Source organism: Salvelinus alpinus, chromosome 27 (assembly GCF_045679555.1).
Source record: "Salvelinus alpinus chromosome 27, SLU_Salpinus.1, whole genome shotgun sequence".
Taxonomy (NCBI): Eukaryota; Metazoa; Chordata; class Actinopteri; order Salmoniformes; family Salmonidae; genus Salvelinus; species Salvelinus alpinus.
Window position 1 is genome coordinate 20,236,257 of NC_092112.1, and position 12,298 is coordinate 20,248,554.

At 43.5% G+C, this 12,298-nt stretch overlaps 1 protein-coding gene across 3 annotated transcripts in view; it reads left to right on the plus strand.

Annotated features, from left to right (window-relative positions):
- The window catches only part of LOC139556126 (arf-GAP with SH3 domain, ANK repeat and PH domain-containing protein 2-like), a 64,478-nt gene that overhangs the window by 45,331 nt on the left and 6,849 nt on the right, over positions 1 to 12,298 (plus strand). For all 3 annotated transcript variants that reach the window (XM_071369678.1, XM_071369680.1, XM_071369679.1), the window contains 17 exons: positions 720 to 849; positions 989 to 1,074; positions 1,259 to 1,334; positions 1,461 to 1,547; positions 2,528 to 2,628; positions 3,209 to 3,278; positions 5,068 to 5,155; positions 5,396 to 5,444; positions 5,711 to 5,880; positions 5,978 to 6,111; positions 6,331 to 6,425; positions 7,052 to 7,241; positions 7,591 to 7,676; positions 8,148 to 8,263; positions 8,491 to 8,558; positions 8,896 to 9,006; positions 11,443 to 11,719. In XM_071369678.1, coding sequence (XP_071225779.1) covers positions 720 to 849; positions 989 to 1,074; positions 1,259 to 1,334; positions 1,461 to 1,547; positions 2,528 to 2,628; positions 3,209 to 3,278; positions 5,068 to 5,155; positions 5,396 to 5,444; positions 5,711 to 5,880; positions 5,978 to 6,111; positions 6,331 to 6,425; positions 7,052 to 7,241; positions 7,591 to 7,676; positions 8,148 to 8,263; positions 8,491 to 8,558; positions 8,896 to 9,006; positions 11,443 to 11,719 — 1,934 coding nt within the window. The remainder of the gene's footprint in view (positions 1 to 719; positions 850 to 988; positions 1,075 to 1,258; positions 1,335 to 1,460; positions 1,548 to 2,527; positions 2,629 to 3,208; positions 3,279 to 5,067; positions 5,156 to 5,395; positions 5,445 to 5,710; positions 5,881 to 5,977; positions 6,112 to 6,330; positions 6,426 to 7,051; positions 7,242 to 7,590; positions 7,677 to 8,147; positions 8,264 to 8,490; positions 8,559 to 8,895; positions 9,007 to 11,442; positions 11,720 to 12,298) is intronic.

The following is a 12,298-nucleotide window of genomic DNA, read 5'->3' on the forward strand; positions in this document are numbered from 1 at the left end:
ATGTGTCATATATTTTTCAATTGTACAGTGATGTTTTACATCATTTTTAACCTTTCAGATTGTGAGCTAAAGATGAAAACCTTTCCTACGAGTATTATTATATTATTTATTGGCTGACTATGGCTTTCCAAATCACCCAACGCTGCTATTTGTAAGGTTCATTTTAAGTGCATGTTATGATTTCTTTAGGGGTAGTATAGGGGTAGTACCAGAATAAATGATCTATTGATTTTGTCTCTTCACAGCAAAACCTACAGAGCTGAGATTGTTGTATGCCCCATATGTATAGCATTCTGTTGGTGGCAAGAATTGTATATAATCATTTAAAATGAAGTGTCGAATCAAGTGTAGTTTTTTTGTACCAGTTCATAAACCATGTGCCATGGAATCGGTACATCGAAAATCTCTTCCCATTTATTTTACAACCTGTATGGCACAGCTGTCAACATTTCTATCCTCAGATGAAACTGGTATAGTTTTCTATTTATTCCAATTCCTTTCAGCCAATCTTTAATATATGGCAGGCAAACAAGTGTCCTACCTTCTTCCTTTTCCACTTGCCTCCTCCATTTTTGTGGTAATGCTGCAACCGGTTGGTTGTATGTTTTGATTGAGCAGATATTGATATCATGTTAATTAGTGAATGATTTTCCTTCTTCATCCATTCATCCTGTGCTTCATCATCATCATGATCCCTGAGACCTCTGTGTTCCCTGCAGCACTAAGATAGAGAAGGAGAAGAAGGAGCATGCTAAGCAGCATGGGATGATACGGACAGAGTTCAGTGGAGGAGAGATCGCTGAGGAGATGGAGAAGGAGAGACGCCTCTTTCAGCTCCAGATGTGTGAGGTGAGAAGATTTAAACTGGCTATCTAATTATTTCACCTATCAGAGGCTATGCAGGATAGAAGACACAACAGGGTCCACTGAGGAGTATTTACACATGTCCGTTAATATTGTTACTCGGTATGTCTTATTTTGTCTACAGTATCTTCTCAAAGTGAATGAAATTAAAACAAAGAAGGGGGTCGATTTTCTCCAGAACCTCATCAAATATTTTCACGCCCAATGCAAGTATGTTGTTTTCATTTACAAGTGATTTCAGATTAGCACTGTTTAGTCAGATTAGCACTGTTTAGTCAGATTAGCACTGTTTAGTCAGATTAGCACTGTTTAGTCAATGCATTTGTCTTTTGTAGGAGGCTAATGCTTGACCCATCTTGACTCCTGGTGACCTCTGTTTCCTCTCTCCTCACAGCTTTTTCCAGGATGGTCTGAACACAGTGAATAGCCTCAAACCTTCCATAGAGAAACTGGCTACAGACTTGACTATAGTGAGCCACTCTCACCAAGCATCCATATTTTATAATATTCTCTTTGGATGTTACCATGGTTTTACTGCCTGTCTGTCAATAATGTGTCACTCACCTCACCCAGTTCTCTCACTTCCTGTTTCTCAGATCAAACAGACCCAAGATGGAGAGAGGAAACAGCTTAGTGAGCTCAGAGACGTTCTCAAGTCCTCCCTACAGTCTGAACAGAAAGAGGTGAGCTCTCAATCACTGGAGTAAGTAGCGGAGGTGATTTAGAGTCACACCCTTGGGATGAGGTAGCCCTGCCTGCCTGCGACTTAAAACTAGTGTCACCTTTGGCCCAAGAGGGAATCTCCTCTTGTTCTTATGGTTAGGCCATTGGTTTACTGAGTAGGAGACCAGTGTTCAGATCCCACCAGTTACATTAGCTTGGTAGCAGAGAGGAAGGGACCTAATCCAATGACAGACCAGTTATAGCACATATACTGTAATGTATTTAGTCTTGCCTGTCTTGTCATAGGAAAATAGGAAAAGCCAGTAGTTCTCCCTCACAAGACCCTAGTCTACTTACAGGAGTATAGATGACTAGTCTCGCGTGTCATGTCATGTTACAATGCAATAGACTGATCATGGTTTCCACCAGTGGCTAGGAGAGGGAATGTCTGCTTTCTTGGTGAACTTTAGCTCTTTCCCAATCAAGGCGGAGTTCCAAATTGCACCCTATTCCCTATATAGTGCACTACCTTTTACCATGGGCCATAGGGTGCTATTTGGGATAAAGCCATAATCAATGTTCTTAACCACAGATAGGATTTTAAGGAAATAAAAACAGCTTCCAAACTTCCTGACCACTGCACACATTGATATCTGTAGTTGTTTCTGAATGCAAGGCTCTGCTCAAGCCCTCCATTCAAATCTCAATTGCTTCCAGATTCTAGAGTCACTCACTCTATCTGAATATATTGAAATAAGGCTGCAAGGTGTACACCTATACTGCTAGAAGAAATGGTGCTATGTAGAACCAAAAAGTGTTCAATGGCTCGCTTCATATATGGCTCTCAAAAAGGGCTGTATAGAATTGCCAAGCACCATCATTTTTACGCAGCGTAGAGTAGAATAGGCCTTCGGGAGAGGACATTGAAGAAACTTGATTCAGATGAACACCTGAGCTATGAGAGATGTCCTCATGACTGAGTGTGTCTCTGATGCATTAGGAGACCCAGGCCAAGCAGACAGGATACAGCCTTCACCAGCTCCAGGGGAACAAGGCCCACGGTACAGAACGCTATGGAATGCTGTACAAGAAGAGTGAGGGGTGAGTGGACAGAGCTTCAATCACCAATTTGGCCTCTGGTCTCTTACACAGAGCCAAGAGGAGCTGTTTGTTTCCCCCCAAAGGCAGGGAAATGTGCTTTTAATCGAGGCGTTGGGGTAATATGATGATATGGATGGCCTTATCACATACATCATTCCATTTGCTGTTCATGAAATGGTATGGTTTGGTATTTTATTAGCTGTTGTGAAAGCAGCAGCTACTCTTCCTGGGGTCCACACAAAACATGAAACATTACATAATACAGAACATTAATAGACAAGAACATCAAGGACAGAACTACATACATTTAAAAAATGTACACGTAGCCTTCATATCAATACATGCACACAAACTATCTAGGTCAAATAGGGGAAAGGCATTGTGCCATGAGGTGTTGCTTTATCTGTTTCCTGAAAGCAGGTTTGCTGTTCATTTGAACAATATGAGATGGAAGGGAGTTCCATGCAATAATGGCTCTATATAATACTGTAGACTTTCTGGTTGTGGTTTGTGATATAGAAGCTGTGCCGTAGAGGAATAGAGTGTTCTAGTGAAATAATGATTGTTTACTCTTCTTCAGTCTCAGGAAGGTGTGGCAAAAGAGGAAGTGTTCAGTGAAGAACGGGTTCCTGACTATCTCCCATGGAACGGTAAGAGACTTCCTGTTTTTGTCTTATCCTATTGGTCACTCACTTTCCTTCATGCATGCTGTCATGCATGGCCCTCTCCTTACGGTCTGAATATACAGTACATACTACATGTCAGTCAGTGGGATTCTGTGAGGTCTTTATTTTGGACACATTTCTTCCGTAAATTGGGAAAAAAATAAGATGTGGACGACGAAGTACAATTATTATTATTACCTTTTTTTTGAAGAGCCAAACAACATGTTAGGAGAGAGCAAGAATAAGAGAAAGATCAACAGAAGGAAGAGCATAAGGAAAAGGATGATAGACAGAATGGCGGGAAGAGGAATTTAACCCTTCTTTTTTTGGTCGGCAGGCGGGGTGATTTCATTACTAACCAGTACTCTCAAACTTGACTGGATTCCTGTTGACCTCTTCTAGGAATCCAATCACAAACCAGTACAAGCTCTTTTGGGCATGACTTTCCTCTTGACAACATGACCCTGAGCTCCAACGTTATTGTCCTAACGGCATAGCATTGTCTCAGTTGTGATCACAGAATGTTGTGACTGATCATTTCAGTAACTGACAAACCTGTGTCAGGTCCTAAAACCTCTAACATTATAGCAGCTTCTCGCCAGACACAGTACTGAGATATTGTTTGAAAGCTAAAACTCCCCCTGAGCATGGCTTCCACAGTGAATTCCCCCTGAGCCTGGCTTCCACAGTGAATTTCCCCTGAGCCAGGCTTCCACAGTGAATTCCCCCTGAGCCTGGCTTCCACAGTGAATTCCCCCTGAGCCTGGCTTCCACCGTGAATTCCCCCTGAGCCTGGCTTCCACCGTGAATTCCCCCTGAGCCTGGCATCTACAGTGAATTCCCTCTGAGCCTGGTATCTACAGTGAATTCCCCCTGAGCCTGGTATCCACAGTGAATTCCCCCTGAGCCTGGTATCCACAGTGAATTCCCACTGAGCCTGGCTTCCACAGTGAATTCCCCCTGAGCCTGGCGTCCACAGTGAATTCCCCCTGAGCCTGGCTTCCACAGTGAATTCCCCCTGAGCCTGGCTTCCACAGTGAATTCCCCCCGAGCATCCAATCAAATTGTATTAGTCACATGCGCCAAATACAACAGGTGTGTAGACAGTGAAGTGCTTACTTACAAGCCCCTAACCAACAATGCAGTTTAAAAAATATGAATAAGAAATAAAAAGAACAAGTAATTAAAGAGCAGCAGTAAAATAACAATGGCGAGACTATATACAGGGGTACCGGTACAGAGTCAATGTGCGGGCGCACCAGTTAGTTGAGGTAACATGTACATGTAGGTAGAGTTATTAAAGTGACTATGTATAGATAATAACAGAGAGTAGCAGCGACGTAAAAGGGGGGGGGGGGGGGGGGGGGTTGGCAATGCAAATAGTCTGGGTAGCCATTTGAAATAGAGTTTCCACAGTGAATTTGTCCAGTGATAATGGAAGAAAAGGATCACATTTGTTCTGTTTCCCTGCATTTCACATGAACTAACTGGACAGTAATTGTGCGACAACAGTGCTGTTCTTTGGGCCTTCACAGAGAAGTGGCTGTAAGCATAACGTTTCATTCAACAGGACAGAGAGGAAAAGGCCAACGATACATTTCTAGGAGGCTGCTGCATTTGACGTTCTCTTTTATTTTTGAAATAATGTTTTTTATTAAAAGTAATTTTACTGTTTGGCATTACCCAACTGGGAAAGTGGCATGAATACAATATGATCAACTTCAGCAGTCTGGCCCCCTCGGTTCTCTTACTCTTCTCTGCTCCTCTCTCATAGGCTAACACACCACCAGCTAAACTCAACCTGCTAACCTGTCAAGTGAAGCGTAACCCGGATGAGAAGAAAAGCTTTGATCTCTTCTCACGTAACTTAAGCAGCACTTTGATGCTCCATCTCAAACCTCTGCAACACTAGTCTGAATATCTAGCTAAAATAGCAAAAGCATGATAGAAAACATACTTTATTTCACAGATTTTATTTCGTAGACTCTATGATATGATATTTATTGAATGACAGACATGCATCTTCCATCGAGTCTCTTAGCATCTCTTACTGCAAGTGCCAGTTGCATGTTGCTCAATCAGCCTATTATTTGTCTAAACAGATGACAGAACCTATCACTTTCAAGCTGAGGATGAGGCAGAGTGTCAGATGTAAGTACTGTGCCTGTCTGTGCCTTTTGCACTATGCATGTTTGTGTGTGAACGTGGTGTGTACATCATTATGTGTGTACATGATACAGTGGTACATGTAATTGGTCTCTCAGATTCTCTTTAAAGTTTTTCGCGTCACTAATGGAACCCTATTCCCCATAGGGCTCCGGTCAAAGGTAGTGCACTACATAGGGAATAGGGTGCCATATGGGACTCAACTTTTGCCCTCAGAGCTCACTGGTTCTCTCGGCTGCCTGTGTTTTCAGATGGATCTCAGTCCTGCAGAACAGTAAGGAGGAAGCCCTGAACGATGCCTTCAAAGGAGACCAGGACGAGGGAGGGGAGAACAACATAGTCCAGGAGCTGACCAAGGCCATTGTCAGCGAGGTCGAGAGGATGAGCGGCAACGATGTGTGCTGCGACTGTGGAGCGCCCAGTGAGTGACACACAGAGCATGCTGGGAAAAGGCAGACCACCCCGGGATACAGCACACTAGTCTTAACACTGATAATATCCTCTATCTCTGTCTTCAGATCCCACCTGGCTCTCCACTAACCTGGGTGTGCTCATCTGCATCGAGTGTTCTGGAATCCACAGGGAGATGGGTGTTCACTACTCTAGAATACAGTCTCTCACACTGGACGTCCTGGGAACCTCAGAGCTCCTGGTAGATACTACAGGCTTTTAGTATTGTATTTGACAGACTTTTGTACTATAGTATAGTTAGTAAGATTATTAGTAGTGTGGTCCCCAGATCTGTTCATGGTGTCTTGACAACTCCTATGGTCATTGTCCATGTTCGTCACAAACAAATCTGGGACCAGGCTAGATTAATAAAGGCTGAGCAGATACGAAATTGACGTGTGCTCTACCTGGTCTTCCCCAGCTGGCTAAGAATGTAGGGAACGCAGGTTTCAATGAGATCATGGAGGCGGACCTGTCTGCACAGAGCGTGACTAAACCGAACCCCTCCAGTGACATGTAAGTGACAGACTGCAGGGCAGGCCACACAAAACAGGAACAACACTGAATATATTTAATTTCACATTAAGTCGAATACGTTTCACTTCTTTTTTTATACTGTTTATAGTCATGAATGTCTTAGCTTGTGTCCAAAATGGCACCCAATTCAATGGGCCCTGGTCTACAGACACCCTGGTTCGAATCCAGGTTATATCACAACCAGCCGTAATTGGGAGTCCCATAGGGTGGCGCAGAATTGGCCCAGCGTCGTCCAGGTTTGGCCGGTGTAGGCCGTCATTGTAAATAAGAATTAGTTCTTAACTGACTTGCCTAGTAAAATAAAGGTTAAATAAAAACATTTTTTACAAAAAAAGTAGTGCACTGTGCTGCTGAGGGGAGGACGGCTCATAATAACGGATGGAACCGAGTGAATGGAATGGCAACAAATCATGTGTTTGATACCATTCTACCCCTTCCACTCCAGCCATTACCACAAGCCCGTCCTCCCCAATTAAGGTGCCACCAACCTCCTGTGCACTAATATATAAGGGAGAGGGTGCCAATTTGTACGCAGGTTTGCACTTGTTTCCTGTCTCTTTCCTGGTATTTGATCATCTATCTGTCTGGGCTCTTGTCTCCCTCAGGCAGACGAGGAAGGACTACATCACAGCCAAGTACACGGAGAAGCGTTTTGCTCAGAGGAAGTGTGCGGACGTGGCGTCCAGGCTGCAAGTCCTGTGTGAGGCAGTGAAGACCCGAGACATCCTCTCTCTCATCCAGGTCTATGCTGAAGGAGTGGACCTGATGGAGACCATCCCGCTGGCCAATGAGCATGTGAGATGATTGACACTGGTTGCGTCCCAAATGGCACCCTATTTCGTACATAGTCCACTACTTTTCACCAGAGCACTATGGGCCCTGGTCAAAAATAGTGCACTATATAGGGAATAGGGTGCCATTTGGGAAGTAGACATTGCCTTCTAACAATGACATGAGAGAAACATTAGTCTTGAAGTCCCTCATGGACTTAAAAAGCTTGACTGGTTTTTCTAGTTTTATAATGATGTTTTTGTGTGATTTGTCATATTTGAATGCCTCTGATTGGTAGGTATATTGGCTATATGTTTCTAACTCTGATGTTGTCGAACTGTTGTCTTGAGTTGTCATTGTTTCATGCCCTCAGGAACCGGGTGAGACAGCACTACACCTAGCAGTACGAATGGTGGACCGCAACTCCCTCCATATTGTGGACTTCCTGGCCCAAAATAGGTACTAAAGTACTGGGTGAAAAGATGCTGGTTTTATAGCTTATAGTAGCAGAAGCAAACAAGCTCTCAGATATCAAATGTGAAGAGGGGAAGTTATTTAACAGCATATAATGAAATATTTAGATAGGAGCAGAAGTTGTTCTCCCAATAATTGTCAATATCAAGGAACGGCAGTGTTGCCCCCTTGTGCTGATAGTTCTCAGCTGCGTGTCTAACTTAACTTTTCTTTTTAGGTTCCCAAAGTCCTCACAAGGATAGTAAAATAAGGCTTTTTAGGCTTAGGGGTTAGGTTTAGGGTTAGAATTAGGGTACGGGAAGGGGTTAGGAATTAGGGTTAGGTGTTAAGAGTAAGGTTTAGGGTTAGGGAAAATACGATTTTGAATGGGTATACATTTTTTGTCCCCCACTTGGATAGTAAAACCAACGTGTGTGTGTGTCTCTCTCTGTCTGTAATTCTATCTGTGTGTGTAAGTGGCAACCTGGAGAAGCAGACAGCCAAAGGGAGCACGGCACTGCACTACTGCTGCCTGACCGACAACAGCGAGTGTCTCAAACTGCTACTGCGGGGCAGGGCCTCAGTCAGTATTGGTAAGTACCCTCATAGGATCATTATGCATCCCAAATGGCACCCTATTCCCTATATAGTGCACTACTTTTAATCAGGGCTCATAGGGCTCTAGTCAAAAGTAGTGCACTATATATGGAATAGAGTGCAATTTGGGATACAAACCCATAAACAAATGATAAAGGGCTGGTCAAGTCCCATAGAAACACGTTAATGAAGCTCTGGTTGGTTTGTCTGTCTCTGTGTGCAGCCAACGAGGCAGGAGAAACACCAATGGACATCGCCAAGCGCCTCAAACATACGCAGTGTGAGGAGCTGGTGAGTGTAGGCTTGCAATGTAATCTGAAGGTCATAGACATTTTAACACAATGACTGCATCACAATTCTCCACCCTTTTCCCAACGTGTTAACTTGCACACTTCTCGTCATGGATTTAACAATAGTGAAAACTCCCACCAGACAATGCTTACACCATTCATATGCTTTTAAATCCATGACAGGGAGAGGGCAAAGGCACACTTTTGGAAAAGAGTGGAGGATTAGGAAACAGCCTATAACAATATGATGATCCTCTTTATTAGAGGAGGATCCATGATGCCTTGATATGATCAAGATGGGTAACAGCAGATACGTTTGTTGTCTTTGTGGTGTTCAGCTGACCCAGGCCGAGACGGGGAAGTTCAACGTCCATGTGCATGTGGAGTATGAGTGGCGGCTCAGCAACGACGACGACCTGGACGAGAGCGAAGATGAGATGGAGGACAAGGTGAGTTAGTTGACCTTTATTTTGATTTGATTTATTAGGATCCCCATGGCGACAGATAGTCTTACTGCGGTCTGACACGTAACAAAAAAAACATTAAAAACAAACAAAAACGTTAAAATGTATATACAGTACCAATCAAAAGTTTGGACACACCTACTCATTCCAGGGTTTTCTTTATTTTTACTATTTTCTACATTGTAGAATAATAGTGAAGATATTAAAACTATGAAATAACACATATGGAATCATGTAGTGACCAAAAAAGTGTTAAACAAATCAAAATATATTTTATATTTGAGATTCTTCAAAGTAGCCACCCTTTGCCTTGATGACAGCTTTGCACACTCTTGGCATTCTCTCAACCAGCTTCACCTGGAATGCTTTTCCAATAGTCTTGAAGAAGTTCCCACATATGCTGAGCACCTGTTGGCTGCTTTTCCTTCACTCTGCGGTCCAACTCATCCCAAACTGTTCTTGACCAGCTGCATTTTAACTAGGTCTTTCTTTGCAGCACTTGACCATATGACTGGACAATAAGTAAAATAAGATCAAGCTAGAGACTGCGGGACTTGCTTTGTGGAGTGTGTTGAAAATTGCTGTATGGTTGAATCATCAGCATACATGGACACACATGCTTTGTTTAATGCCAGTGGCAAGTCATTGGTAAAAATAGAAAAGAGTAGAGGGCCTAGAGAGCTGCCCTACGGTACACCACACTTTACATGTTTGACGTTAGAGAAGCTTCCATTAAAGTAAACCCTCTGAGTTCTATTAGATACAGTAGAGAGCTCTGAATCCACGATATAGCAGAGGTTGAAAAGCCATAACACATACACTACCGTTCAAAAGTTTGGAGTTACTTAGAAATGTCCTTGTTTTTGAAAGAAAAGCACATTTTTTGTCCATTAAAATAACATAAAATTGATCAGAAATACAGTGTAGACATTGTTAATGTTGTACATGACTATTGTAGCTGGAAACGGCAGATTTTTTATGGAATATCTACATAGGCGTACAGAGGCCCATTATCAGCAACCATCACTCCTGTGTTCCAATGGCACATTGTGTTAGCTAATCCAAGTTTATCATTTTAAAAGGCTAATTGATCATTAGAAAACCCTTTTGCAATTATTTTAGCACAGCTGAAAACTGTTGTCCTGATTAAAGAAGCAATAAAACTGGACTTTTTTAGACTAGTTGAGTATCTGGAGCATCAGAATTTGTGGGTTCGATTATGTAGATATTCCAATAAAAATCAGCCATTTCCAGCTACAATAGTTATTTACAACATTAACAATGTCGACACTGTATTTCTGATCAATTTGATATTATTTAAATGGACAAAAAATTAGCTTTTCTTTCAAAAACAAGGACATTTCTAAGTGACCCCATTTCTAAGTGACCCCGTTTTCGGTTGTGGTCAATAATATCAAAGGCTGCACTGAAATCTAACAGAGTGGAGGCTGTTATAGCAGCAAAGGGGGGACCAAGTTCATATTAATGCCCATGATTTGGAATGAGATGTTTGACGAGCAGGTGTCCACATACTTTTAGTCATGTAGTGTATGTGTTTATGACATCCCAGGGGAATCGGTGCTGCCTGCTGATATTATTGACCACAACCAGACACACTTGCTATGCATATAAGCTGTGCTATGCTATGTATGTAGGCTGTGCTATGCTGTGTATGTAGGCTGTGCTATGCCGTGCTTGTAGGCTGTGCTATGCTGTGTATGTAGGCTGTGCTATGCTGTGCATGTAGGCTGTGCTATGCCGTGCTTGTAGGCTGTGCTATGCCGTGCTTGTAGGCTGTGCTATGCTGTGTATGTAGGCTGTGCTATGCTGTGTATGTAGGTTGTGCTATGCTGTGCATGTAGGCTGTGCTATGCTGTGCATGTAGGCTGTGCTATGCTGTGTATGTAGGCTGTGCTATGCTGTGCATGTAGGCTGTGCTATGCTGTGTATGTAGGCTGTGCTATGCTGTGCATGTAGGCTGTGCTATGCTGTGCATGTAGGCTGTGCTATGCTGTGCATGTAGGCTGTGCTATGCTGTGCATGTAGGCTGTGCTATGCTGTGCATGTAGGCTGTGCTATGCTGTGCATGTAGGCTGTGCTATGCTGTGCATGTAGGCTGTGCTATGCTGTGCATGTAGGCTGTGCTATGCTGTGCATGTAGGCTGTGCTATGCTGTGTATGTAGGCTGTGCTATGCTGTGTATGTAGGCTGTGCTATGCTGTGTATGTAGGCTGTGCTATGCTGTGCATGTAGGCTGTGCTATGCTGTGCATGTAGGCTGTGCTATGCTGTGTATGTAGGCTGTGCTATGCTGTGTATGTAGCATATCACCATCTGTTTCCAATTGTTAAAAGAGATGGCATCGATAGCATTACTAGCCTGCTAATGATCTCTACCTGTGCGTCCTATCCCCCATAACCAGCCCATTCCCCACAGACGGTCAGAGCAGGAACGTCCTGTCAGCTGTTTCGTCCCGAGCAGTGGTCTCATGGGTCCAATGCCTGGTGGTCCCAACATGGCCTCCCTAGCCCGCGACGCAGCCAGCCTGGCCAGAGACAAGCAGAGAGCCCATCTCCCCAGCATGATGATGAACAACGAGACCTATGGCACCATCCTGGAACTCAGCCCCCCTCCCTCCGGCGTGCCAGCGTTACCGGTGGTACCCATCCCTCACCTTCCCCCCAGGACAGCCACCAAAGGTCAGTCGGACGGCAATGAGCATAGGTCATAGGTCATGCATTAGGTCAGGGGTGTCAAACTCAAGTCCTGGAGGGTGTCTTCTGGTTTTTGTTATTTACATTTACATTTAAGTCATTTAGCAGACGCTCTTATCCAGAGCGACTTACAAATTGGTGCATTCACCTTATGATATCCAGTGGAACAACCACTTTACAATAGTGCATCTAACTCTTTTAAGGGGGGGGGTTCTAATTATCAGAGTAAGAACTCAATGGACACTATGAAAGCTCAAACCAAGTTTATTCTTCCCAAAGGATCAAACAGCTGAATCGAACACAACATGTTTACCATCATGGTGGTATTTGTACCCCACTTTGGGTGGAGTCTCCATCTCGTTAAACATTGTATCTTTATTGCTAGGCAGGAAACTAAGTGATACGGGCAATAAACTTTTCCTCTCCCTTAATGTGACTTGACCTGACCTCGACCCCCTTCATCACTAGTCCATGACTCTCTCTCCCCTTATCAATGCCTGCCACGTGATCGTTTTCCCTGCACTCAAAACATTCCAAGCTTAATTGCATCCACCATATAGCTTC